This window comes from Rhizoctonia solani, chromosome 9 (assembly GCF_016906535.1).
Source record: "Rhizoctonia solani chromosome 9, complete sequence".
In the NCBI taxonomy this organism is placed as follows: Eukaryota; Fungi; Basidiomycota; class Agaricomycetes; order Cantharellales; family Ceratobasidiaceae; genus Rhizoctonia; species Rhizoctonia solani.
In genome coordinates, this window is record NC_057378.1 from 1,735,808 (window position 1) to 1,760,147 (window position 24,340).

General features: G+C 48.1%; 5 protein-coding genes across 5 annotated transcripts; all 5 read left to right on the forward strand.

The window, feature by feature from the left end:
• Positions 1–6,412: 6,412 nt before the first annotated feature.
• RhiXN_08062 (uncharacterized protein) lies at positions 6,413–6,919 on the forward strand (the record flags this gene model as incomplete). The annotated part of the gene is made up of 4 exons (XM_043327878.1): positions 6,413–6,520; positions 6,574–6,647; positions 6,704–6,817; positions 6,889–6,919. 4 exons carry the CDS (start codon positions 6,413–6,415, stop codon positions 6,917–6,919), a joined length of 327 nt encoding a protein of 108 aa, XP_043183263.1.
• A 1,119-nt stretch (positions 6,920–8,038) lies between these two features.
• Positions 8,039–8,445, forward strand: RhiXN_08063 (uncharacterized protein; the record flags this gene model as incomplete). The annotated part of the gene is made up of 3 exons (XM_043327879.1): positions 8,039–8,146; positions 8,202–8,275; positions 8,328–8,445. The coding sequence occupies 3 exons, from the start codon at positions 8,039–8,041 to the stop codon at positions 8,443–8,445; spliced, it is 300 nt and encodes a 99-aa protein (XP_043183264.1).
• Positions 8,446–10,194: 1,749 nt separating this feature from the next.
• Positions 10,195–10,638, forward strand: RhiXN_08064 (NADH-ubiquinone oxidoreductase family protein; the record flags this gene model as incomplete). Its single annotated transcript, XM_043327880.1, has 3 exons — positions 10,195–10,308; positions 10,363–10,436; positions 10,491–10,638. The coding sequence occupies 3 exons, from the start codon at positions 10,195–10,197 to the stop codon at positions 10,636–10,638; spliced, it is 336 nt and encodes a 111-aa protein (XP_043183265.1).
• Positions 10,639–12,010: 1,372 nt separating this feature from the next.
• Positions 12,011–13,720, forward strand: RhiXN_08065 (uncharacterized protein; the record flags this gene model as incomplete). Its single annotated transcript, XM_043327881.1, has 9 exons — positions 12,011–12,162; positions 12,220–12,318; positions 12,392–12,504; positions 12,560–12,784; positions 12,841–12,916; positions 12,973–13,132; positions 13,192–13,302; positions 13,344–13,473; positions 13,533–13,720. 9 exons carry the CDS (start codon positions 12,011–12,013, stop codon positions 13,718–13,720), a joined length of 1,254 nt encoding a protein of 417 aa, XP_043183266.1.
• A 1,280-nt stretch (positions 13,721–15,000) lies between these two features.
• RhiXN_08066 (proteophosphoglycan ppg4) lies at positions 15,001–23,064 on the forward strand (the record flags this gene model as incomplete). The annotated part of the gene is made up of 16 exons (XM_043327882.1): positions 15,001–15,149; positions 15,207–15,305; positions 15,374–15,486; positions 15,542–15,766; positions 15,823–15,898; positions 15,955–16,040; positions 16,097–16,114; positions 16,174–16,284; positions 16,342–16,455; positions 18,141–18,248; positions 18,302–18,440; positions 18,485–18,864; positions 19,091–19,791; positions 19,833–21,745; positions 21,889–22,156; positions 22,252–23,064. 16 exons carry the CDS (start codon positions 15,001–15,003, stop codon positions 23,062–23,064), a joined length of 5,313 nt encoding a protein of 1,770 aa, XP_043183267.1.
• Between the last annotated feature and the right edge of the window lie 1,276 nt (positions 23,065–24,340).

Here is a 24,340-nt window from a genome sequence, read left to right on the forward strand (position 1 = left end):
TGACCAAGGGGGTGGTGGTGAGAGAGGGGGAAGAAAATAGTCGGGTTGGACTGGGTGGGTTGAATAATTGGGACCCAGAAGCGCGACTCAGGGACGCCCAGTTCCAACTTTCTGATCGTGTCACTCTGCACCTCACTTGATCCCGTCCGATTGGCTCTATATGAACACTAGACTATTTGCGTTATATGAACATGTATTCCACATGGCAACACCCACATAACAAACGAACACCATCTCTATAATGTCAGTACAGTCAGATATCCTCCGACCACACACACAACATTCCCAATCACAAGTTTTGTATTCTAGCGTGGATTACGGCACCCGGATCCGGCCCTGCGAACCTTGCCCAAAGCTGACCAAGTCGTCTTTTATTGATATCTTGGACTAGCACCGTAAACAAACGCGTGATTATCATTGACTGAAAAAGGCACAATCAGCTTCCTCCCATCGTACTTCGATGTCACCTCACGCCTTCATTGATCTACCCGCATCTGATATTCATACAAAACCAAAAAGCTGCTCCATGCTGCCGAGTTTAGTCATATGCGTGTGGTTGACAGCACCGCGTGATTAAATTTCCACCAAGTTTCTTTTACACCGTGATACTTGAGCTTCTCTCACACACATGATAAAGCTTCCTTTTGCCAACTTCTTTCACATCTCATCAAAGTTCTTCTCATTCGCCCTTCCTTGGTTTGTTATTCAAGTAATTTACCAAAATGGAGTTTTGCCCGATAGAACCGGCGTGACAAAGTTCAAAGAACAATTATTACCTTGCTATTGCCATTACTATTATGACTAACCCCGATGTCCGGACTCGGTTAATGACGAACCTCTCAAAGGAACTTTGATGTGCACGTGGGCCCGGGGGTCGGCATGGTGTAATTGTGGATTCCTTCCATGGAGCCCCGATCCCGAACCGGTGTGATACAGGCTCAAATTCAGTAGTATCCATTGTCGACCTCTCTCTCATCACTATTGAGCGACATCTGTCAAAATAGTACAGTAGTACCCCTTGACTTGCATCCCCTCTGCTTGCATAAATGACGTGAGTTTCACCGGAAATGCCGGGATTTCACCAGTTGCGCTTTCTGCCACACGCTTTCCGTTGTGCACAGCCACCCCGCTAATGAAGCATAGCCACTCACCAACCAAAGGTAACTGCGAATAGATATTATGCATTTTTTGTTGTATTGTCACTGCCATTATGCTGTATTTAAGGAAATCATAATGATATTTTGCCATTGAACCACTCTCCGTAATTTTTCCTGTATATCATATATGTGTGCCCTTGGGTGGCCAAGTCCCGTCTATGTGTGACCCAGAAGCTAAAAAAAAACCCACTTTAGCTCACAAATCTGAAAACTCTTTGTGTTCGAGCAATGTACATGTTTGGAAGGCGGTGCTCGGACAGCCCAAAATCCAGTGTCAAAAATGCCAGTTTCACAACCATCAATATGCAAGTCAAGGGGTACTACCGTATACTTTTGTTGTGAATGGTGGGTTTGGGATATATTCATATGCAAACGTCAGTCGCTGGATAAATAAAAGCAAGTTGTCTGGATTTGCAAATGCTGATCTACCCCGTTGCATTTCCACAGTAACCATAGAGCGTGCTCGCCTTTGGCGAAAGCGTAAGTTCATGATCATGACAATCTCGGTTGATCTGTTCCAGCACATATGTGCTGTCAAAATTGGCGTTTACAATTAGAAATATGTTTCTTAACAAGTTTAATCGCCCTTGCCCGCTGGTGAATTGTATGCAATGGTGATAGGTATCCTTGCGCTCTCCGTATAAGTTGACCAAGCCAAACCGCGAGTCACACAAAAAAAAAGGACAAAAGCCAGTTGCACAAGTTTTCGAAACTTATAGAGGATAAAGTAATCAATCGAGTCGGGAAACAATCTAGATGAACGCCACATGATCGCAAGAGTTCAGAATATCGTCCTTGGAAAGATCCCATGGGAATATCACACATTGAACTCCAGATCAATCTTTCCCTATTTAAATTTAGAACAAACCACTGGATCAAGATCCCCAAGACCTAGAGAAACCGACGGAGGAAATATGACATTGGTCTTCTTCAACGCAACCGACTGGGGCCACGAGTCTTAGCATACATATATAACAGCAAATGGGTGTGTGGTTGCTTGCCTGCTGCGCCGACGACAATAGTTAATATTATGCCCATGATGACAAGTACCCCAGGAGTCGTTTTCCAAAACGATTTCCTGTCTTGCTCGACTGTCGTTCCTTAGTTGCTCACGTTTTTTTCGACATCGTGAGACTTGCATGTTCCCCGGTTCTGGTGTTTCCGGGACGTAGCTGGGCGGATGGGTCTCCTGGACCAGGGGTGGAGGCAGACTAGTGAATTGGTATGGGTATAATTAGAATTATCATTCGACAGGGATAAATCTGGGTACCTGATAACCGCTAGCGGGAGGAGCATTGATAACACTTTTACTACCCACGACATGGTCATTGAGAATATAGCCAGGTGCCCACATTGCAAGGAGTAGTAGAAAACAGACCAGTGTTACGAGTGGATACCACAAGGAACTTATACATCGCTTATCTCTGAAGCGCAACTCGTTGAGAACGTTCTGTGCTTAAACTTGGACGACCCTGTCTTGCACATGGGCCAAGGAATTGAATGTCAATTCAACTGATTGTAGTTTAGGAAGGAAGCATGTATACATCAAGCTCTTTATGATTGTAACCTCCATAACTACAATTGATTGGCATTCACTGAATCAATGGACTCATAAATAACGTGTTTTTGGTTTAGGTATAGTACGACGGGGCCGCTATACATCCAACTGTGAATCCAGACCCTGCAAGGAACCAAATGAATAGCTAATTACCGTGTGTATATACAGTAGTGTGAAGACCTGTTGGATTGGTCAGTCCTTAGTCAACGCCGAAGTTTGGAAGTATAAAACAGAGTGTAACGAGGTGAGGCTCAGGCCTACTTTTGGTGCAACTTCCTACATAGAAATGATTACTATGCGTAGCTGATTCGAAGGCTGCAATAATGGTTGGTCTCAACTGGCATATAAACGAGAGGCGGTGCACCATTGGGCGTAAGCAAAGAGGTTTATCTGTATAAGTGAAATACGACCTAGATTTGATGGCAATCATCATGCCTATAAATATCAGGGTGACAGCTGAGCCTCTATTAAGTAGAGAAAATCGAGAGAGACTACTCACATTGTTGTACATATTTTTGCCCTTGTGTGGCCTGAAATAATTGGGTCTGAGCAGCTTTCTTGAATCTTCTTTAGTCAGATTTCAAGGGGACATAGCGGATTAGAACCGCGTTCCAAGCCCATTACCATATAAGATTGCACCCCAAGAACAATCTGACACAAAAGCGTCTCCACTGTATATAACCAATTCTATATCATTATGAAATAGGATCATTCTCCATTGGAGATTAACCAATTTGGGACCGAATTAATAGTTCTAAATCAGTTTGAGTTTTGCCTATCTCAGTTTCTTTATTTCAGCAAAACGTCCAAACCTTGATCTCGGTTTGGCTGAGTTTGGATTGCACTTGCCCGGCCCGTGCCGGCATTAGGCTTTGGTGATGCTATTCTGCGACCGGCAGAAATAAAATGATCGACCTACGTCGATCCCGCTCCCGGATGGTATTGGGACCATCATTCTATTTCTGTCGTTATCGCAGCCAGATTTATAGTAGTCATTTTACGAGGGTACATGTGGTACCAAGTGGATTTTAATATTGTCTGCCTCAAAAATGCTGTTCAGCTATCTTCGAACCACTCGATCCCACAAGGTTCTGAATGCCATCATTGCAATTGAACCAAAATACCGCATGTTTACCAAAACAGCCTTCATCGTGTATTTGAAATACAAGACTTCACACAAACTCCCACGTTGCCAAACTTGGTTGGGCAAGCTCTGCGGTTGCCCGCACCAAGCTTTGACCAAATAATATGGCTCTCAGCTCCTCATCTCTATTGGAGATAAATGTGGTCCCATTCTGGTGGTGTATTTGCGCGAAAAAGGGTTGGCGAACCTGACCGTGTCACCTACCATAACTTTGAGACTCTGATGGATTTGGAATGGAGTCCTGTATGCGATCACGATGACTTGCTAATTGGATGATACCAATTTTTTTTCTCGCTATGTTACCATATACTGAGGTTGCTTTGTTTTCATGAGAAGAAAAAGGCCAGTAGGTCCCCCTTCAGACAAGGCACTAAAATCCTCACAGCTTGGCTCTAGATAATTGATGATGCCTATGGTTTCATGTGTTTACAGTTTATAGGGGTTGAAATGTAGACCGTGTGGGGGTGGAGCTACTCGCGCTTTCCGATATGCGAAGTATGGAGACAAAAGTTCTGGGATTGAGTGCACGTTGCGCTGCGCCTTTTACTGAAAATGCATAGGAAACTTGGCCTTGGGCCGGAACAGCAAGATAGGGGAGGGGGGTACTAAGACAGTAGGTAAGACAAACAACCGGGAGCGGTGGGAAGAGGGGTGGGGACCACGCCACCGAGCGAGCTGGGTGGGCGGCCAAATCAGGTCGTACGCGAGAAGGAGTGGGTGGGCAGGACTGACAGAAAAAACGGGGGAAACGGGTGAGCGATGCTGAGAGCAGTAGCGGGCTCGCAATGGATATGGTACGGATGGAGGGAAAACGGAGGCGCAAGCGCCGGTCCATAGCATTACAAATAGAAACATAAATGTACAGACGAGGAAGCGAACCAAGACCCCGGCCTGGGCGGCCCAGTATAAGTTTTGTAGCCTCCGCGGGTTCCGTTGCAAAACTCCACTGTGGAGGCTACTATAGCAAAGTGTACTGTAGGCGTCGATGCCAACAAGCGTATGCTGCTTCTGACGAATTTGTGCAATCAATTGTGTTGTCAGTGACTAGATATACGTACATAATCCACATAGGCTTTTTTGTAAAGCAACCCATAGGCCGTTGTAGATAAGGGAAGATTCGCGAGAGGAGCGGACATGGGAAGTAATTTAATTATAGGATTGGCCCAATTTTCGATATTAGGTCTCGTAGAAACTACGTAGCAAACTTCAACCAAGTATTTACTCAGCATGTAAGCGAGTGTATATGCAGAGTTAGCTTATATTTCAATTAAATATAAACCGTACAAGTTTGACTATTGTCGCGATATCCTAAGCTTTGTAAGAGTTTCAGTTTCAAACGCGTTTGGCCAAGCTTAGTAAATTCGTACTTGGTTAAAAATATTGGGGCCTCTAAATCCTTGGGACAATATTAGTAATATGTCGCTCGCAGAAACACATTGACTACGGTGAACTGGTTAGCCCTAAGTGTGGATTCTCTGGACGAAAAATTGGGCGTTGTATGCGGAGTGCTGGCAGAGCCAACCACCATTTCTATCAATCCATATCTGCAGCTCATGCTTGTTTGCCATCGAGCTGTAGATTTTGTGTTTCTGAGCGCGGATGCTTGGCAAAACTGGACATCATATGGGGTTTCCATACTTCCTGAGTTCATCGCGGACAAGGCCTATATTTCCATATAACACGTAGGCGAGAACTGTATATTTTTCTATGATGATATGTATTCTCTCTAAAACTATTCAACATTCAAACTCACTGGAACTGCAAGGGTGTAATATCGTGGATCAACGCCTAATATTTTGTTAGATGCGGACAGACGTAAATTAAGGAATGCTTCAAGCTGTTCTTGCTGATCATAATTCTGACAGGGATTGCGAACATCCTCATGATCCGCAAATAGTATTATGGGTAAATGAAAGCATATGGTTAACAATACAAATGGATCGTTGAGGAAGCATCGAGAATTCATTTCTTGTTATTGGAGCATGTAACTAAATTTAGATATCAGAGCCTCAGTGATTAGCAGCCGGTTGAAATTATCGATCGATGTTTCTGACGTGAATACATCGAATGCAGAAGGTCACAAATTGTAAATCCAGGAAGGATATCCAGCCAGAAATCATGTAGTGAACCATCTATGTGGACAGTGCCGAAACTTACCTGATGGACAGGTGGCGCAACCGAGCTTACAAGCGGTCGACATCTAAACCACTCAGGCAAAATTCTGAATGGTAAACCTGATTCCTTCAGACAGTCTCGCCCCTTCACGTAAGGCGAGCCGAAGGGTCGCAAAGATAAGCCCATCAGTGGCTGTGGTCTCCGTCCCGTCTCGGCCCCGCTAAACAAATCCGTGTCTACCCATTCCGGATGTTGACTACCCAGCGAGACGCGGCCTCGCCTGAAGATCGCCTAACATTTTCCGATCCTTTCGGACAAGCTTTATATTCGACGAGTAAGACGAGAACGCGGCCCCAGTCGACCTTAATCCTTGCACTTGGATTTATTCATCAACGACAGCTTGTGGACCACACATTTGAGTAGCACCACTCGTGAATCATGTCTACCACTGAGCTCGTAGCATTGTCCTACCGTCACTATCGATATTTTCCCGGGAAGCCACTCACCCGTCTGCCAGATATCCGAAAACACTTCTACGTTTCCGAGGTATGCTAGCTCATCCCCTTCTTCATCTCAGTTTCACTCATACTATCAGCCAGGTTATTCCTGTCATAGGATTGGCCCTATGCTCATTTGGAACGGGCGTATACTTCAGCAAAGGGGACGCCAAGAAGTACGACTTGATTTCGATCATTCTATTATGTAGAGATTTGCTAACCTTATAAGCAGGGGTAGTACAGAGCGTCAACCAAGCATGAAAGCCTGGCCACTCCTGATGGGAAAGGGAGCATACTGGAGTGGTGATGATGGAATGAAAGAAATGATTCAGAAAGAATTGAGGAAGTAAGCAATATGATTTCAGCTTCAGAGGCCTACGGCTAATTGGTTAATATTACGACATTTCAGTTGTATAGATTCTTGGAATTGGAACTTGCTGTGCCTTGAGCAAGTCTAGACCCGTCGAGCACTTGTTTTGGTGGGAGTGATGTGTAGTAGACAATCCCGAAGCATCCTCAACATTCTAGATGGGCTCATAATTTATTCATTAAAGGGGACAACTGTAGAATTATAAAGTTGAACTAATTATAGATCCAGACTCTTTCCATGTATATTTCGAGCAGATGTTATAGCATCGATCACCTGATTGTATGTCGATATGGTCACAAGGTAGCCCGTGATTACTTTCTATGGACGTCCAGTTTAATTATCAGGAGATTTACCCTATTAGAACACTGAAACAGATGACTTGAAACTACCTGGTCGCATAGTTCCAAGTGAATCGTATGCGAGGCCGGTGTTCGACGGGGCAGCTGCGCGATTTATGACTATCATTGTCTGTCGTGTATGGTTGCTTTCGTCATGTGAGACCGATGTATATTTGTATTAAACTGTAAGCTGGACCACTCGACATTATCCGGCTGTTGTCCTGAGTAATCTTTAAAAGAACACGGCACTACCACCCAAGAACCTGTATTATAAACAGTTGCTCAAATATCCTTAAAAAGCCCATGATATTTGTATAAGCAAGCATATATTGAATACAGCTCTGAGCTTTAGATTTAATGGGTGTGTTAGCCCCTACACTGACCCAAGATTTTGCTTCGTTTATACACCATTCGGATTGCGATGAACTGCGCGATCTCCATACACACAAGCTTTATCAACTTAAACATGCGGAATTATTGAGCACTCTTCTATATACTGGTGAACGGAGTTCAAAAGCTCCGTTTTTTATGCCCAATCGGCAGTACGTGGATTCGCATAAACAACAGTATCATGGGAGGTTTCCTCGTGGTCATTGCAGTCCCTGTGGCTGTGCTCTCCGCCCGGGCCTGGCCCCGATCAGCTATTTGGCCGGGCCGATCCCTAATCTACCAATTTCAGCACTGGCTCCCCATTGAATCGCGGTCTTAACGAGCAAATGAACTATGCAGCCATCCGACTCATCCGAATGAGGTGTATATAAGACCTGGTTCACTCGATACTGTTCTCCATCAACCTGCCGTTCTCTCCTACTGGGTTATCCACATCCAGTCTTCTTTAATTACCACTGTCAGTTACATTATGTCTGCTCCCGGATTCCCAGCACACCTTCCTCACCGCTACCCTCCTCTTCCCGGGAAGGGACTCAGTGGTCTTTCCTATATTCGCAAGCACTTCTATGTTCCCGAGGTATGCAGTATCGCATTCATCGCAGGTCATCAAGTCAACTTACATGCTCGACCAGGTGATTCCTCTAGTAGGAGTCGTACTGTGCTCGCTCGGAATGGGCGTATACTTTAGTCAAGGAGCTGCCAGGAAGTGAGTGTCGTCCTTGATTCATTGAACGATGGGCTAATAACATTGGTGATAGGAATGACGTGCAATGGCAGCCCCGCACACAACCCTGGCTCCGGACTCCTACTGAACGCACTCACTGGGATGGTATAGGAGGCGTCAAAGAGATGATCCAGAAGGATTTGAGGAAATAAAATATTGGGATGTCGCGGTCGTGTTATGTACCTTTTTGATTGGTTTTCCTGTAGTATAGCTTGTATTTGTGTATTGAAATAGGACATTGGTAAATTCACGAAATGGTAATAAGAAATGAGAGATATATGGGGAAATATTTATTTCAATTGTTATGCGAATAATTAGAATGAATCGGGCAACATGAAAAGACAAGGGGGGTCAATTATTCTGAAAATTCAGTGCATGACTGCCCGTTCTCATTGAGGTTATTGCTTTCCTGGGCCGCCAAGATTAGCAGCACAGATATGAGTATCAGAATACTTCATTGGTCCGCATCAACTCATATTAACTTTTTGCGCAAGGTCTTGCCATGAGTTCGAGCACATCGCCAGCACTGAGCGCATTAATCGCTAGCATCCCCAAACCCAAACTGCGTGAACAGTCGCCCGTACATATAATCTGGAATCGTAAGGAGCAACCAGCAGACGGCATCTTTTAAACCAGACGTCACTAGAGGCAAGATGGCAATGAACTCCTCAACAGGCTGGACTTTGTAATAGTCGAGTGGCTTTGATGACGGCAGCTTATAGAGGCACCGTCCGGACCCGTTTCTCCGCATTTTCTTGTTCGGAACATAAGTGCGGGGTAAGTGGAGTTCGGAGGATGTGTATAGTAACTGGCAAATATTTAGTTCGGGTGCCCGACTTTAATCGAAGGACGGGACCTGTATCGGGCAGAAGTGAAATGAATCTAGATTGAAACCTAACGAAGCCTTCTAAGGGCTTAGTATTTTGTCTAGATGCCTAGTTACGATCGCATAGCTCTGTTTAAGCTCCTTATAATCAATATTGGTGTTGATAATGGTCTTAAAACTACTTACGGATACTTTAACAACACTCATGAAACCGAATTTGGGCGTTGCTTCAAAGGGGGATTTGATCATCCCTAACAACTAAAGCTATTCAATCGACAATGAGAGGAGGAGCCGCTTCAACAAAGGTTCAGTTTGGTAATTTGAGAACTTCGGTCGTTTTCATAGTAGAGGCCTCTTGGATTAGTCCTATTGAGTGGGGTGAAGGTCCTCGTTCACGCACTGGGTTAGAGTGACTGGTCAGGAACAGCAGCTCGTCTGTCTCTGACCCATGTATCGTTTTGAGTTAGAGCTTACTAGGAATTTGGTGGGAATCCTACTCGGAGATATGAGACGCAAATTATGGCGTGAGGTGGATAGCCGCAAATCAAGGATGCTAGGTGATACCCGAGCAATACAAATAAACTGTCACAGCTATAGCTCTAGACATGTAAAGAACGGTCATATGCTGGAAATCTGATTGGATGCATGTGTCATTCGATGGGAACCGATGGTTGAGAAGAGTCTGGCACTGCCACCATCAACTGCTGGCCCGTGCGGAGTCGGCCGGCGGTGGTCCCTGATCAACCAAGCCACGAGCCGGCGGCACGGATCCAGACCTCACTTCCCGTGTTCGCCCATGTCAATTACCCAATTCGTCAACTATTACCCCGGAGTATCGCGGGCTACTAATTGCATTCGCACTGGAGCTGTACTAACGCCGTGATGCATAGGGGATTGGCTTGATATCGGTCTCCCGAATATTGACGAATCACTCCCGACCTCATCCCACTCCTGGTATATAACAAGTCTTGTTTTTGGGAATTGAGAAAGCATGATCCACCAGCGTACTGCAGATCTCATACAACTCTTCTCCCAACAGCCTATTCTTACTACCCTCGCATCCGAAACAAGCGCTATGTCTGCTGCTCCTGCTGCCCCACAAGTTTCCGTTCCCCACCGCTACCCTCCTCTACCAACAAAGCCAATCGGTGGCCTCTCGTACATGCGCAAGTATGCTTATGCACCAGAAGTGAGTGGATCTACACGTTTGTTTGTTTCTCGTGCTTAATAGTTGTGCACTTAGGTTCTGCCTTTGGTCGGCGTCGTGACTTTTGCCGTTGGCATGGGTCTGTACTTTAGCGCTGATGCAGCGTTCAAGTGAGAGTCTCCCTTTTTTTACCATAATTTGCACAGCTAATTTGAATCTCGCAGAAATGACGTGACATGGCAGCCAAGGACTCAGCCATGGTTGCAAACTCCCACCAATAGCGTGCGCTGGGACGGCGCTGGGGGAGTACGCGAGACCATACTGAAAGAGTACCAGGCCGCCAAAGACAAGGCGAAGAGCCTGACGCAATAGATAGACGTTGATGCATTTTTATGAGCATTTCTAAGTTTCATTGTATAATAGTGGCAGTTTTATTACATTCATGTACGGGATGTTACCATTTGTGCTATCGAAATCCGAGAAACAAACGCGATCTCTAAGGGGTGTGAGTCACTCTATAGTTCTTGGTCTCTCCGGATATTTATCAGTCAAGAGGAAGTGCCGGATGCACGAGGTGAGTGAAGCCGTACGCATGTATGTGCGACGGCAGAACACCTGCACCAGAAATGTACAAAAGACCTATCGATGGTTAGCTTGTAGACTAACGACTTTGTACTTAATTAATTTTAATTCGATTGACTTTCGATAGCCAACTCGTTCGACTCTAAATCTTACTTGTTTACTATCGTCTCACTCGTGTTGATTCACGCAAGGTTGTTTATTATATTCGATTACTAACGTTACATTTACCATACGATTCTTTCAAACTTACACACAGGAACCTAATCAAGTAACAGTCTGCTGCAAGGCATATCTAGGAAGCCACCATGCACATTGCCAAGACAGAATACTCGGTTACTCAAGTTACGATTGTTGTTATAAGTGACAATATCATTTGGGCCTTACGGGAAAGAGCTACTGCCGGGGTCCCTCTTGGCCGTTGGCACGGAACCGGGGCGTATCCGACGGACCGCTGATCGAGCGATCTAGAACTTCCAGATTGTTGGCTCGCTTACGGGCAGTCACCTAATGGTGACATCTACCTCCGACTCTTGAATCTATCCGCTCGGATGAATTCGTCCATCCAAGGCCCCGCGAGCTATTAAGGGGGTATCGCTCGATAAGAGAATCCGCTCTCAGTACAGGCCAATGCCATGGTACACATGTCCAGGAACGTGATCGCCAAATTGAACTATGAGGGAACATCGGATGAGACCATAGGTTCTGCAATATGTGTAGATGTGATGTAGCTGCTCCATTCCTCCGCGGCTTCTGCAATCTGTACATGTATAGATGCGTTATAATTGCTCTATGGCTCTGCAATCTATACAGATGTGATGCGCTCGCTCCATTTCTCTGCGGAATTCGTTTCTGGATGGAAAGCAGAGGGCCGTAACACTATTATGGTGTGTGAAAAATACTCTGGTACCATGGTGTTGGCTCACAAGGATGATTGTATACTGATTGAAATGACCTCATACAAACTGTATATCCAAGAGGCCTTATAGCCGCTTTCCGGAAAAGTGCAGGCCGTAATTGTAATGAAATTGCTGCAGGTACCGACTGAAGACGTGAGCAGAAATAGCCTGAAAGCTCAACTATAAAATTGGGCGAAGGTAACAGTCAGTGGAGATCAGTACTCAGCTAGTTACTCCTCTTCTACTTGACCAACAAACTTTTAAACATGATCATTAATTCTGTTGCTTACTCTGCTATGATTGGAGGAGCCGAGGCTCCACAGTCAATGGCCTTTGAGGACGCTGCGAACGACCTCAATGCACTTCATAGCATTACCAAAATCGAGTTCAACGCTGGCTGGGTTGTTGACGGAATTAGGTATTTTTCTGATCATTTATTACTTCTGCCTGCTCGTGATGACCAATGCTTCAATAGGGTTACCTATAGTACAGAACAAGGACTCGAACGCAAAGTTGTTCATGGAACATTCAAAGAGTCTAACATACAAAATCAGGTTGTGGCAATCGCAGGCATGTGCTATTTTAGGGTATTCTTGACTTACAACTGAATGTTCATGCGCATACAACACAGCTGATGAATACATTAGTGCTGCGATGGGTTTACACGGTCATCCGAACGGGCGATACGACTACGGTGACTGTGTTCAGACGATACGCTTTGGCATTACCAACTCAAAGACAGGGAAGGAGCGTTACACTGGTTAGTCAGTATGGTGTTTTTTTTATTAACACCTACTTACCTCAGTGTGTTGTAGCGAACTTTGGTGCTGCTGAACAGCTCCAAAACCCCCAAGAGTTCAAGTGGGAAGGACGCCTCTCCTGCTTCGCTGGCGTCGCGGATAATAGTCTTGTGCAAGTCGGCCTCAAAGGCTTGAAGTTCGGTCAAATCACCGGCAAGGTTGTTTTGGCTGAATCTATTCCCTATGGCGGTGGCCGCAGCTCCAAGCTCATGGGAAAAGAGTACAACGATCTCCACAGTTGTACGTACCTTTGAATACTTCTCGAACCCCCTTGTAAAAATTGCCTCTTTATTCAGTCGGCGCGGAACTTGACTTCTGGAAACCTATCAAGTCTATCGAGATCTGGTCAGGGCAAGTTGTCGATGGCCTTCTGTAGGTCTCAGTGATATCTATCGACTGTCTGATTCTAAACAAATCCTGACTTTCAGTGTGACGTACAACATGTTGGATGGTAGTACTCAGGATGTGATGCATGGTGCTACAGGTGGAACGAAGACTAAGATTGATCTCTCCCGTGAGTCTTCTTTAGGCGCAGATGCAGTCCTTACTGATCAAACACGACAAATACAGCGACAGAGCGCATTGTTGGTAAGTAGCTCATGTCACTTAACTCATTCAATTTATACTGTATTAATTTTCACTCGTAGAGGTTAACGGGATCTACGGCGTTGCATCCCCTACTACCGACTGGGGCACTCAGATTCAGCTTTGAACCTTCAGGATCTACGATTCTGCCACTAACTTTTATCGCACTACGGGTGGGTCCACGCAATTATTTTAACCTATATTAACATCTGAGGTGCCTGCTATTCTAGCCTCTTTTGGAATTCCTAATCAGCATGACTTTGTCCAAGAAACTCGCAAGGATCTCTGCGTCCGTGGTCCTCTTGTTGGGTTTGCAGGAGTCGCCAACAATAGTGCCAATCAGGGTGAGAAACACCGATTAACCGTACCCAGTCAGTCTGCTGACAAATGAGACCTTCGATAGTTGGACTTAACACAACTATCTTTTACACTGTAGTGAATGTGTGGCAAGGTGTCGCACCTCAGAAGGGTGGTTCATCCACCTCCGTCGAGTTGGTGGTGGAAAGCCCACCTTCGTTGCTGGAAAGCCCTCTTTCCTTGGCGGAAGGCCCACTTCAACATATTCTAGGCGGTTTGGGTCATCGACACTAGTGACACAGGCTAAAAAGGAGATGGTTTATCCATGCATTTCGAGTGGATTACTCTACAAAAGCCCATTATCAATGCAAAGTACGATAAATAAGTGTATCAAGACTTTATACTGAAGAAACTTTACTTTTGACAATGAATTTGATGAATTTCAGGGTTAGCAAGCCGTCAGACAATCACTAGTGAGATGGTAGACATGCCTCCTAAGGTTCATGACCGTCATTCGTGAACAGCGTTCGTTTTTTTACCAATAGCTGAATACAAATATCTCTTTCTCTCACTTTTATATGCACGTTACTCATGTATCTATAACGTGCATTCAGGTAGCTACGCATATATAAGCCTCTGCCGACCACTAGCTGATTACCCTTCTTTTTTTTAGTGCGCTGCCTTATCCATACTTGTTATGCGCTACAAGTTCTACATAGGCCTTACGTTTTTTTCTAGTGCATAGCCGATTTCGGTTATCTTTTGTTGATTGCCACATTTGAGTGTGACTTTACGAAGCCCTGTAATATATGCGAACCGGCTATAACTATACCGTCCTTTTCACTAGTGGTTCCTTATCCTGATCGTGTTATCTTGCACTCATAAGTCTGCAGCCGGTGCTCGGGTATACATGACCAGGAACGTGGGCGCTAACTGAAACTATGGGGCTCATTGAACAAAACCACGGATTCTGCAATATTGATGGATGTGATAGAGTTGTTCCATGTCTCCACGTGATCCTTTCCAGAGTGGAAAAGAGGGCTGCCAGAACCAGAACAAACTACTATAGAACACTGTTATGGCGTGGGAACAAGACAAATATTCTAGTGTCAGTTCGTGAGGGTAATTGTGCATTGATCGAAGTGGCTTCGTACGAACACGGTGAACCCCAAAAGTACGGAAAATCCGCATGACGTCCAGATTTTGCCAGACATCCGCACCTAAAATCGCAGAATACGCACCTTGACGACACACAGGGGTGAGTTGAGGATGCGGATTCATGGAGAAACTGGTCGGATTTTGCCAACACTCCGCACATAACGCGCGATTTTTTACGTTCAGAAAATCCGCACTTTTGGGGTCCACCGTGGAACTGTATATCCAAGGAGCTAGCCTCATAGCCGGCTCCGGCAAGGTGCAAGGCGTGAGTGTAACGAGGTTATTTCAGGCGCCGGCTGAGACCGTGAGTTGAAATTGCCTGATAGCTCGACTATAAAGTCAAAGGCAACAGTCAGTGGAGACCAGCACTCAGCTAGCTACTCTCCTACTCAAGCTTGACTAACAAACTTTTCAACATGATCATTAAGACCACCGCTTACTCTACTTTGGTTGGGGGAGCCGGAGCTTCACAACCAGCCTTTGACGACGCTGCGAATGACCTCAACGCACTTCATGCCATCAACAAAATCGAGTTCAACTCTGGTTGGGTCGTTGACGGAATCAGGTATTGTCCTGAATTCTTATTAATTCTATTGGCTTCTGGTGACTGAGGCTTCAATAGGGTCACATACAGCACAGAGCTAGGACTTGAACGCGTGAAAGTTCATGGAACCTTCAACGAGGCTCACGTACGAGACAAGGTTGTGACAATCGCAGGCATGTACTGTCTTGATATCCTTTTGACTTGAAAATTGAATGCGCATAAAATATAGCCGATGAATACATTAGTGCCGCGATGGGCTTGCATGGTCATCCAAACGGCCGATACGACTACGGTGATTGCATCCAGAAAATACGCTTCCGCATTACCAACTCGAAAACAGGGAGCGAGCGTCACACTGGTTAGTTGTCTTTGTGGTTTTTTCATCAGCGCTTACTTACCTTGGCGTATTCTAGAGTACTTTGGAGCCGCTGAACAGCTCCAAAATCCCCAGGAGTTCAAGTGGGAAGGACGTCTCTCCTCCTTTGCTGGCATCGCGGACAACAGCCTCAGCCAAGTAGGCCTCAAAGGATTGAAGTTTGGTCAAATCACCGGCAAGGTCGTTTTGGCTGAATCTATTCCCTATGGGGGTGGCCGCAGCCCCGAGCTCATGGGACAAGAGTACAATGACCTACAAAGTTGTGCGTACCCTTAAATGATTCCTGAACGTCTTCACAAAGCTCAACTTTTTATGCAGTCGGTGCAGAGCTTGACTTCCAGAAACCTATCAAATCTATCGAGGTCTGGTCGGGCCAAGTTGTCGATGGCCTTCTGTAGGTCTCACTAATTTCTATTGAGTGCTTAACTCTGAACCGACCCGTGATTTCAGTGTGACATACAACCTGGCGGATGGTAGCACCAAGGATGTGATGCATGGTGCTGGGGGCGGAGGAAAGACTAAAATTTCTCTCTCTCGTGAGTCTTCTTTGGATGTACGTGTTGCCTTTACTAACCAAACACGACATATATAGCCACAGAGCGCATTGTTGGTAAGCAACTCATGTTAATTAGCTCATTTAGGTTGCACTGTACCCATTTTTGTTCCCAGAGGTTAATGGAATCTACGGTGTTGCATCTCCTACCACCAACTGGGGCACTCAGATTCAGCTTTTGACCTTGAAGATCCACGATTCTGCTACTGGCTTTTACCGCCATACGGGTGAGTTTACATGATTACTCTAGCCTATAGCAGTACCTCAAATGTTTATTGTTCTAGCCTCTTTCGGCATTCCTAGTCAGAGTGACTTTGTCCAAGAAACTCGCAAGGATCTCTGCGTCCGTGGACCTCTCGTCGGGTTTGCAGGAGTTGCTAATAATAGTGCCAACCAGGGTGAGAAACACTGATTCGTGGTGCTCAGTCAATCTGCTAACGAATGAGACCTTTGATAGTTGGACTTAACACAACCATTTTTTACACTGAATGCCCGAAATAAGCAGACGCGGGAGACCAGAGTGTTTTAGGGCCTTTTCCTACCAAACTATGTTAAACACATTGTCTTGTAGTCTTTACAATTATATTACTGAAGTCAATTGCTTGGGGAGCGGATAGAAAAAAAGCCAGTAAATTTGTAGCCATGGGTCTTTGCGCATGCCAAGGTAGAACGAGATCAGAAGCACAGCTTCTCGTCTGCAAGGACACTGGCTGAAATATAGCGAAAGGTACCTCGTAACTGGGCAAGTCGATTACTTGTCTCACAAGCCCCCGTGTTTGTGTGCAGACAGCATGAGCAATGAAGTTTCGTCCGTCGGGCTATGCTGACGTCGGTTTGAACACGTTGCTATCTATAGCCTCGCGGATTAGGGAGCAAATGTTTCTTGATCCATGGTTTGAGAGTGTAGTAGGCTATGATGGCGTGCATTCGGAGTTTTGAATGGTACTATAAAGTACCAATGGTGTGTGAAATTACAGTGATTATAGTTATGTTGATTTTGGCAAGGCTTGTTTCGGCGTTATATGCAGATTTAAATCATGATATGCTCCTCGACCCCACGGCCCTCTGCGCTAAGAAAGAATAATAATGTTCGCCCCCAAACCATGAGATGTGGGACTATAGACACCTGTATATAACCCCGTAAATTAAGGACCCTTCCTTAAGAATCTATTCCTTGGATGTAGACGCGCGCTTCTTCAAATGCAACTTGTCCCTCAACTCGACGACGAGCTTGTTAAAACTAATCAACATAGAAGGCTATCCAAACGCACTTCGATCCGGACGGGCGCAAGGCATGTCGGCTGTACGGTATTCCCGGTTGCCTTTGACGCCATCCCCAAGTGCACTTGAACTGTCGCTGCCATGCTGTAGTTTCTAATTTACAGTAGATAGCTGCAGCAGCACAACCCGGAATCTCAGTTCGTTCTACAGGGATTATCTACAAGGCAACTCTCCCACGTTTAATGACTCAAAACTCGTATGTAATCACCTCGAATCCAGACAATCAATCTCAGCTCGAAGCTTCTTTTGGAACTCGTGCAAGGCAGAGCAACTCATTTGGTGAGGTAACAATATTAAAAAAAGAAGACGGTCAAAAGTAGCCGGGACGAGTTAATGTTGTGGAGCCCGGCGGAAGCAGGACCTCCCAAGAAAGAGTCACGTGCGGCTGGCGAGATGAGGTAGAGAATGGAATGGGCGAGGCCGACTCCCACGATCGAGGATGTGGATAGGTTCACAGAGTGACAGCTGGGACTTGAGCGTTTTGACGACCATCGTCTCCAGTTGCTCTGGTCCCTCTCCCCCCCTGGTCGTCGGTCGTTGAGCGGAGGAACGGCGGCCGAGCGAAACGGAAACAAAGCCATTTGACACCGCCACCAACGTCATTTCTCCACGCCATTGAATTGTGATTTCTCAAATAGTCCGTTTTGTGGTTGACGTTGATCATCTCCTCCTGTTGACTCTTTGCCCTCGAGAAGGGGGTTAATTACCCCATTGTCATTGTCTCCATCATCATCATCGTGGTTGGTGGGTGGGATGCAGGCCGATAATCGGTTGCTGACCAACCTGATCAAATGCGAGAAAGAGCACCATTCGGCGTTGCTTGCCTTGCTTGTGCGTTCTCACACGTCTTTGGCTGCTCTTTCTGCCTATGCGAGCACTGCTTCGCCCCCTGTTGCCCAGGCCCTTAGAGGTTAGTGTGTTTGTGTGTTGTCGCTGGACACAGATTGTTGATGCCATCTCCAGGATGTATACAGGCGTTTGCTGCTGCCGACGAGGGACTGCGCGGGTACGCTGTGGCCTTGGAAGGGTGGAAGGAAGAGTTGAAAGAGGTCAAGCGCGTGGAAGACGAACTCAAGGCAGTCGTCAAGGATAAAGACATTTTGTATGTTTGATTGCATTCCTCTAAACGCAGCTAACTCTTCCCAGAGTAAACCGCCTCATCAAAGCAAGCAAGCAAAAGATCCCAACATCTTCCATACAGGCTGGCCCCGCTCCCATACCTCACGGATCCTCACCCTCTTCATCGTCCTTTTCCCTCCCCACGTCTCAACCATACAGTTACACACCCACTCCCCACGCAACGCAACACATCAATTCGAAATTGGCCCAGGCTCAGAGAGAGTTGCAGGCATGTGAAACACACTTGGCAGGCAAGGAAGCCGAGCTCGCCGAGGTGAGACGCAGTGCCATTGCAGAGGGAATGGCCAGGCGATGTCGAGCCATGGCGGATGCGGGACATGTTTGGCGTGAGACAGGCGAGGTGGGATTGAGCACATTGGGAGAGCTTAGTAATGAGGACGCGAGTGGTAAGTCTATTCCATACACATTTTGATTTTTGTTTGTGGAGAGCGCAGAGGCACTAATTCGATGATTACTGCTCCACCGTGTTTTCCATTCGATTACGTACCGCGTCGTGTCGTGATGTTCGACGGCCGATGTTCGATGTTCGATGTTCGATATTCTCTTCGCTTTCTTGCGTTATGTGCGCATCCCGATAATCATTATCATATTATTTGCTAATCCCGCTCATAGCCGCTCCACCTCAACTCCCGCACTATAACCCACCACGCCGCACATTCTCCACTCATTCTTCCGGTTCATCATCCTTAGCCCCATCACACTCGGCATCTCAACAACGACACTCGCGCTCTCAGTCCCCGTTCTCCCCAGCCTACTCACATGGCAGTCGTTCCGCATCACCCGGTCCGGGGACATACCACTCCATCAACGGAGGATACCAACACTCTCACCCACTCCCCGCTCTACCCGAACGCAACTCGTGGCACGTAGAAGACACACCTGTCCGACGACCCGAACCGAGTCGAAGACCCATTAGCCTGATTGATCCTCCCAGAGCACCGGCACTACACCGTCGACCCATCTCGTCACACGAACTCCCCCCGCTGCCGGACGAAGTCCGATTCGATATCCCGCCTCCGCATTCGATCGGACACGATACTAACGAATTCATCCCCCTCGGCCGGCCCGTTTCGTCTACTGACCATTCTGGATCCGGAGACCGATGGGCCGACTCGAGTTCGGACGAAGGTGGAGGAGAATACCGAGTGGTGGAGAATGAGGGAGGTGTAGGCAGGACATGGGAAGATGATGTCGATCCGGAGATTTTGAGAGCTGTTGAACGGATGGGGATGGTTGTTCCCGTCAAGGAGGAGAGGCAGAGACAAGAGGTGCTGCGTTTTACTTGCTTACTCTTTGCGTTGATTCTAATGAGTGTTCGCCCGATTCGGATCGGATCGACTTCTTGATTAATTAGCTTCGGAATACCCCGCCTACCCCGCCTGATACGGTTTCGTCCTCGAGTCCGGCTAGGTTGCCAGATGTGAAGATTATCGAGGCTACACCGCAAAAGACCAAGGGAAAGGGAAAGAAAAAGACCAAGCGGACCAAGAGGGACGAGGAGGTTGGGCAGAGTGATCAGCCAGTGAGGCGGAGCGAGCGCGGCGTACTTGGGCGGGCCGACGACGATACGGTTGTACTGGCTCCCACGCCAACTGCGAGTGCACGTGTGCCCGAGCCTGCTCCCAAGGTTATTTCGAGCGAAACTAGCACCAAGGCTATTCCTAGCCAGCCCAGCGCCAGGGCTATTCATAGCGACACCGTTCCCAGAGCTGTTTCTCCTAGGCCCGCTTCGCCCGCTCCCGCTTCACCCGTCGTGGCTCCCAGGATTGCTTCACCTGCTCCCAGGGCTGTTTCGCCTTCTCCCAGGGATGCTCCACCTGCCCCGGTTCCTGCCCACAGAGTCGCTTCTCCCTCGCCCGCACCTGCTCCTCGAGTCGCGTCGCCCGGGCCATCGCATATAAAGCCCACCTCTCCTGTTCTCGCCCCCACGTCAACTCTCTCGGCCCCCGCTCCTGTTCCTGCGTCAGTTCCCCAGCCTACGATGCTCCAGATCGCCCATGCACCCGTGCCCGCACACGAGCTCTCTCGTCCTCTGAGCCCCATCTCGCCCGTGTCTATTCTCAGGACATCATCATCATCGGCGCCACCCGGCGACCCGCGCGGCAATGACGTCAATCCGGACACATTCCCAGCATTGCGCTTGGCTGCCGGGATCCAAGATTCATCATCATCATTACCACCATCATCCTCATCGAAACCAATCGCGAACGAGGTCGAGACTCTCTCGCCAGAGGGTATATTCCAGACCAGCCAAGGGGTTGCGATCGAAGAGCCACAAGCGCCCTCGACTGCGTACAACACGCCTAGACCACCGCCGAGTTTACTGGAAGCGGCCGAAACGGCTGATTCCCCCGTTGTATTAGACGACACCCCGGCCCCCGAGGTTCCAAAAGCGCCCTTACTTCTCGAGGTACCAAAAGCGGCTTCTGTCCTGGGTTCGCCAAAAGAAGCGACTCCATCACTGCTCGACACGCCAAAAGCTCCCTCGACCGTGTTCGAAACTCCGAGAGCTCCACCGAGCGTGTTGGACACGCCCAAGGCCGCCTTGTTTTCCCCGGCTCTGCATCCTGAAAGCGTGTACCAGACACCGCAGGCTATTCCGTCGGATATCCCCCGCGTACCGCAGTACGAGACGCCCGGGATGGTACAACCCGAGAGTCCTCGGTCGCCCAAATCGCCCAAAGCGCAACTTGCCAAGCCGTCCAAACCCACCGACGTTCCGAAATCTCCCAAGGCTGAGCAGACGGGATTGATTACCCCCATGGCCACTGGCGGCTCTCATTCGAAATCGCACATGGTCGCGTCGGCGTCGGAGCCTCTTGGGCAAGACCGTCCGAAGACCAAGTCGACGTCCAAGCGACGGACCGTGAGCGGGGACGACACCCCAGCTCGGAAAAAGACGACCAAGAAAAAGGGACATTCGCGCCAGACGAGCGCGGTTGAATCGGTTCGGCCCAGTGTCCAGCCTCGTCAGCCGAGTGCGGAGGAACGTGCGGATTTGGCTGCCATGTTGCGTGATTCGGACGGGAGCGCGCCGCATGTGCGGTTCCCACCTCCGTCTGCCCCCGCTGCTTCTCCGGGTGGGACTATGTTTGTGGCTAGTGCTCCGCCACCTCGATCTCAACCTGGTGCACTCTATCTTCCCTCGAACGGCGGCGCCGGCGGCGGGGGGACGACGCGATCGGATGTCGGACCTGCGAGGGGCAACCATTTCGATGTTGCTCCGTCCCCCATTGCTTCTGCCCTGGTCGCAACCGGTCTGGATCCGTGAATGGCGGGTCGACGTCGTTTTTCGGGCGGGTGGCTGGGCTGTTTGGGCGCAAGAAGCAGTCGGATGGGTATCTCTCTTCTGGCGGGCAAGCGTGGCGGACTCGTACGGATACGAATATTAACCGGGGTCGGGCGGATAGCTCGTCCGACGACGATCATCGCCCCGGTAACCTCGTCACTGTGACCAACGTCAATCCTCGTTTGGTAGCTGTCGACAATACCGCCCCCGGGTCTCCAAAGCGTAACGCGCTGGGACGCAAGTTGACCAAGGCCGACAAGGGACAGACGTTACGAGTGGGTCCGCCCCCCGAGTCGCCTACGCGGACAAGAAAACCGTCGATCACCGAGGAGCAGATTGTCCCCGCCAAAGCCAAGAAAGCCAAGTCCCGCTCGGTCGACGGTGGAGGAGTGAGTCGCAAGGGAAGTTTGAGGAGTAACGCTAGCGATCCACAAGGTCGAGCCACTTTGGACGTCGCCCGCAAGGGTGCAAGGGAGCCTGCTAGTTGATGGCGATCGTCGAGGGACCAGGGCTTGTCTTGCCTTCTGAACTTGCTGCTCGACGAACTGATTCACCTGGTCCTGGCCCTCGAGCCGAGTCTCCTGCACCTGTTCGGCCTCATACTTTGGCGGTTCCTCCTGCTACGGCTGTGTCCCCCGCTACGACTGCTTCTCCTAGGCCCGTTCGAGCGACTTCACCTATGCCTTTGAAGAGTGCCCTACGTAATAGGACGCCTTCGCCGTTACCTCCCGCAAGGGATGCTCCATCTCAGCCTGCTTTGGCTGTCCCCCCTACCAACGCCCCTGCTCAATCTCCCCGCAATAGTATCGCTGAATCCATTTACGAGACGGGCGAAGAGGACTTTGATTCTGCGACCGAGGGCGATGATGATAGGAGCGATGTCACCGCATCTGGACCTTCCAAACCTACCAGCATCCCAGTCCCCGCCTCCACCCAGGTCGTTCATTCTCCCGGTGCCGCACTTGCCGCATTCAAGGACGGTCTCCAAGCATCTACCTCTGGAGGATCTGTATCTACCGCCGGTCCTAAATCTGCCAACAGCACCCGTAAGAGCGTCCGCATCAATCCTGCCCCGCCTCAAATGAGCGCTACCCCAACTGCCACGCCCGGTCTGAACTCGACGAGGAGCCATCTTGGACGCCCAAGGAGCACAAGGCCAGCACTTCCTCTTCTGGCGCATGGGCGAGCCGAATCGGGAGGGGATGGGAAGATAGCAGCGACGAATCGATCGACGAGGAATATGAGCGTGTTCGAAGCGCACTGGCGACGAGCTCGAAACATATGGAGCTATGAATAGGCCTCTTCCCGGCAGGCGTTGAACCCATGTATTTCATTGAATGATTGAAGTCTTTGTTTCGTTTTCTTTTCTTTTTTTTTCTTGTTGGGCGAATACGCGTCGCATTAATTACTTTGCATTTCATTCTATTCAAGTTTTGGAATTGTCTCTATTGTAGTAGGTCAGCGGTACTGTTTGTGTCTCTCATTTGATTATGTCATGCATTCATATTTCTTTATAAGGCTAGTGATGTGGTAAATATATGCTATAGAATGATATGAATATGCGATTCTTTTGGATTTCAAGGAGTGCGCGCAAATGACGAGCACTGGCAACATTGGCTGCTACCAATTTGCGTGTGCGATATGGAGCCAACTCTGCATCTGCTATTCTCTTCAAATATTTGCATTGGGCCTGAACACGCGCAGAAAGCGGACTTTTTTCACCAGCTTTGTTAATGCGTTACTTGACTGTTTTTCGCGAGAAGTGCAGTCCTCAACCTGGGCCAAGTGTCAGCAGCCACTCAAACGAAGATACCCCGACGAAGGTTATACGAATGCAACCTGTCGCAAATCCAAACACAGAGCAGCAACAGTCGTGTGAAGATCATATATGGAAATTCGGTTTTTCACGAACTACGAGTAAGCAGGGTTAGACGCCCGTTGCCAGTGACTGAGTTCATGCGCCATATCAGAAGCAAGGAAAACACTGGGGATTGGCAACACGGCAAACCAGATACAAACAACAGCAAGAAACGAGAAAAGGTAATACCATAAAGGCAACATGTATCAGTGTTGTTGGCCAGCAGGTTTTCCGAACCCCTGATCCCTGCCCCTGAAGTGAACTTCAGTACAGCTTTTAGGCACGTGCAGGAGAGAGACTTGGACCCTATCATTTTAGCGCACACCTCGTAGCAGGCTTGGTCGGCTTGGTTCAAGCTCAGTGTAGCTATGCTCGGACGGACAAGCATCTTCTATGGAGTCTTCTCTGATGGATCCGAGAATTTTTCTGAACGGTCACGACTCATTCAGACGATCCAGCCTCGTAGTAGTTAGAATCGGTTCCTCTCCAATCACTCGCACAGAGAACCACGTCTTCCCGAGCCAAGCAAAATTCACCTAGACTCACTACTATCATAAAGTGCTCCTGGGTCTTGACCTATTCTATAGGCAGCGTTGCAAGCAAATGAGACTAGTTTTTTAGATTAAGATCTCAACGAAAAATGTAAGCCAGACTTTGGAACCCGATTTCTTGTCCAGAATCAAACATGGTACACCATGAAATTATCTCTTCCGCC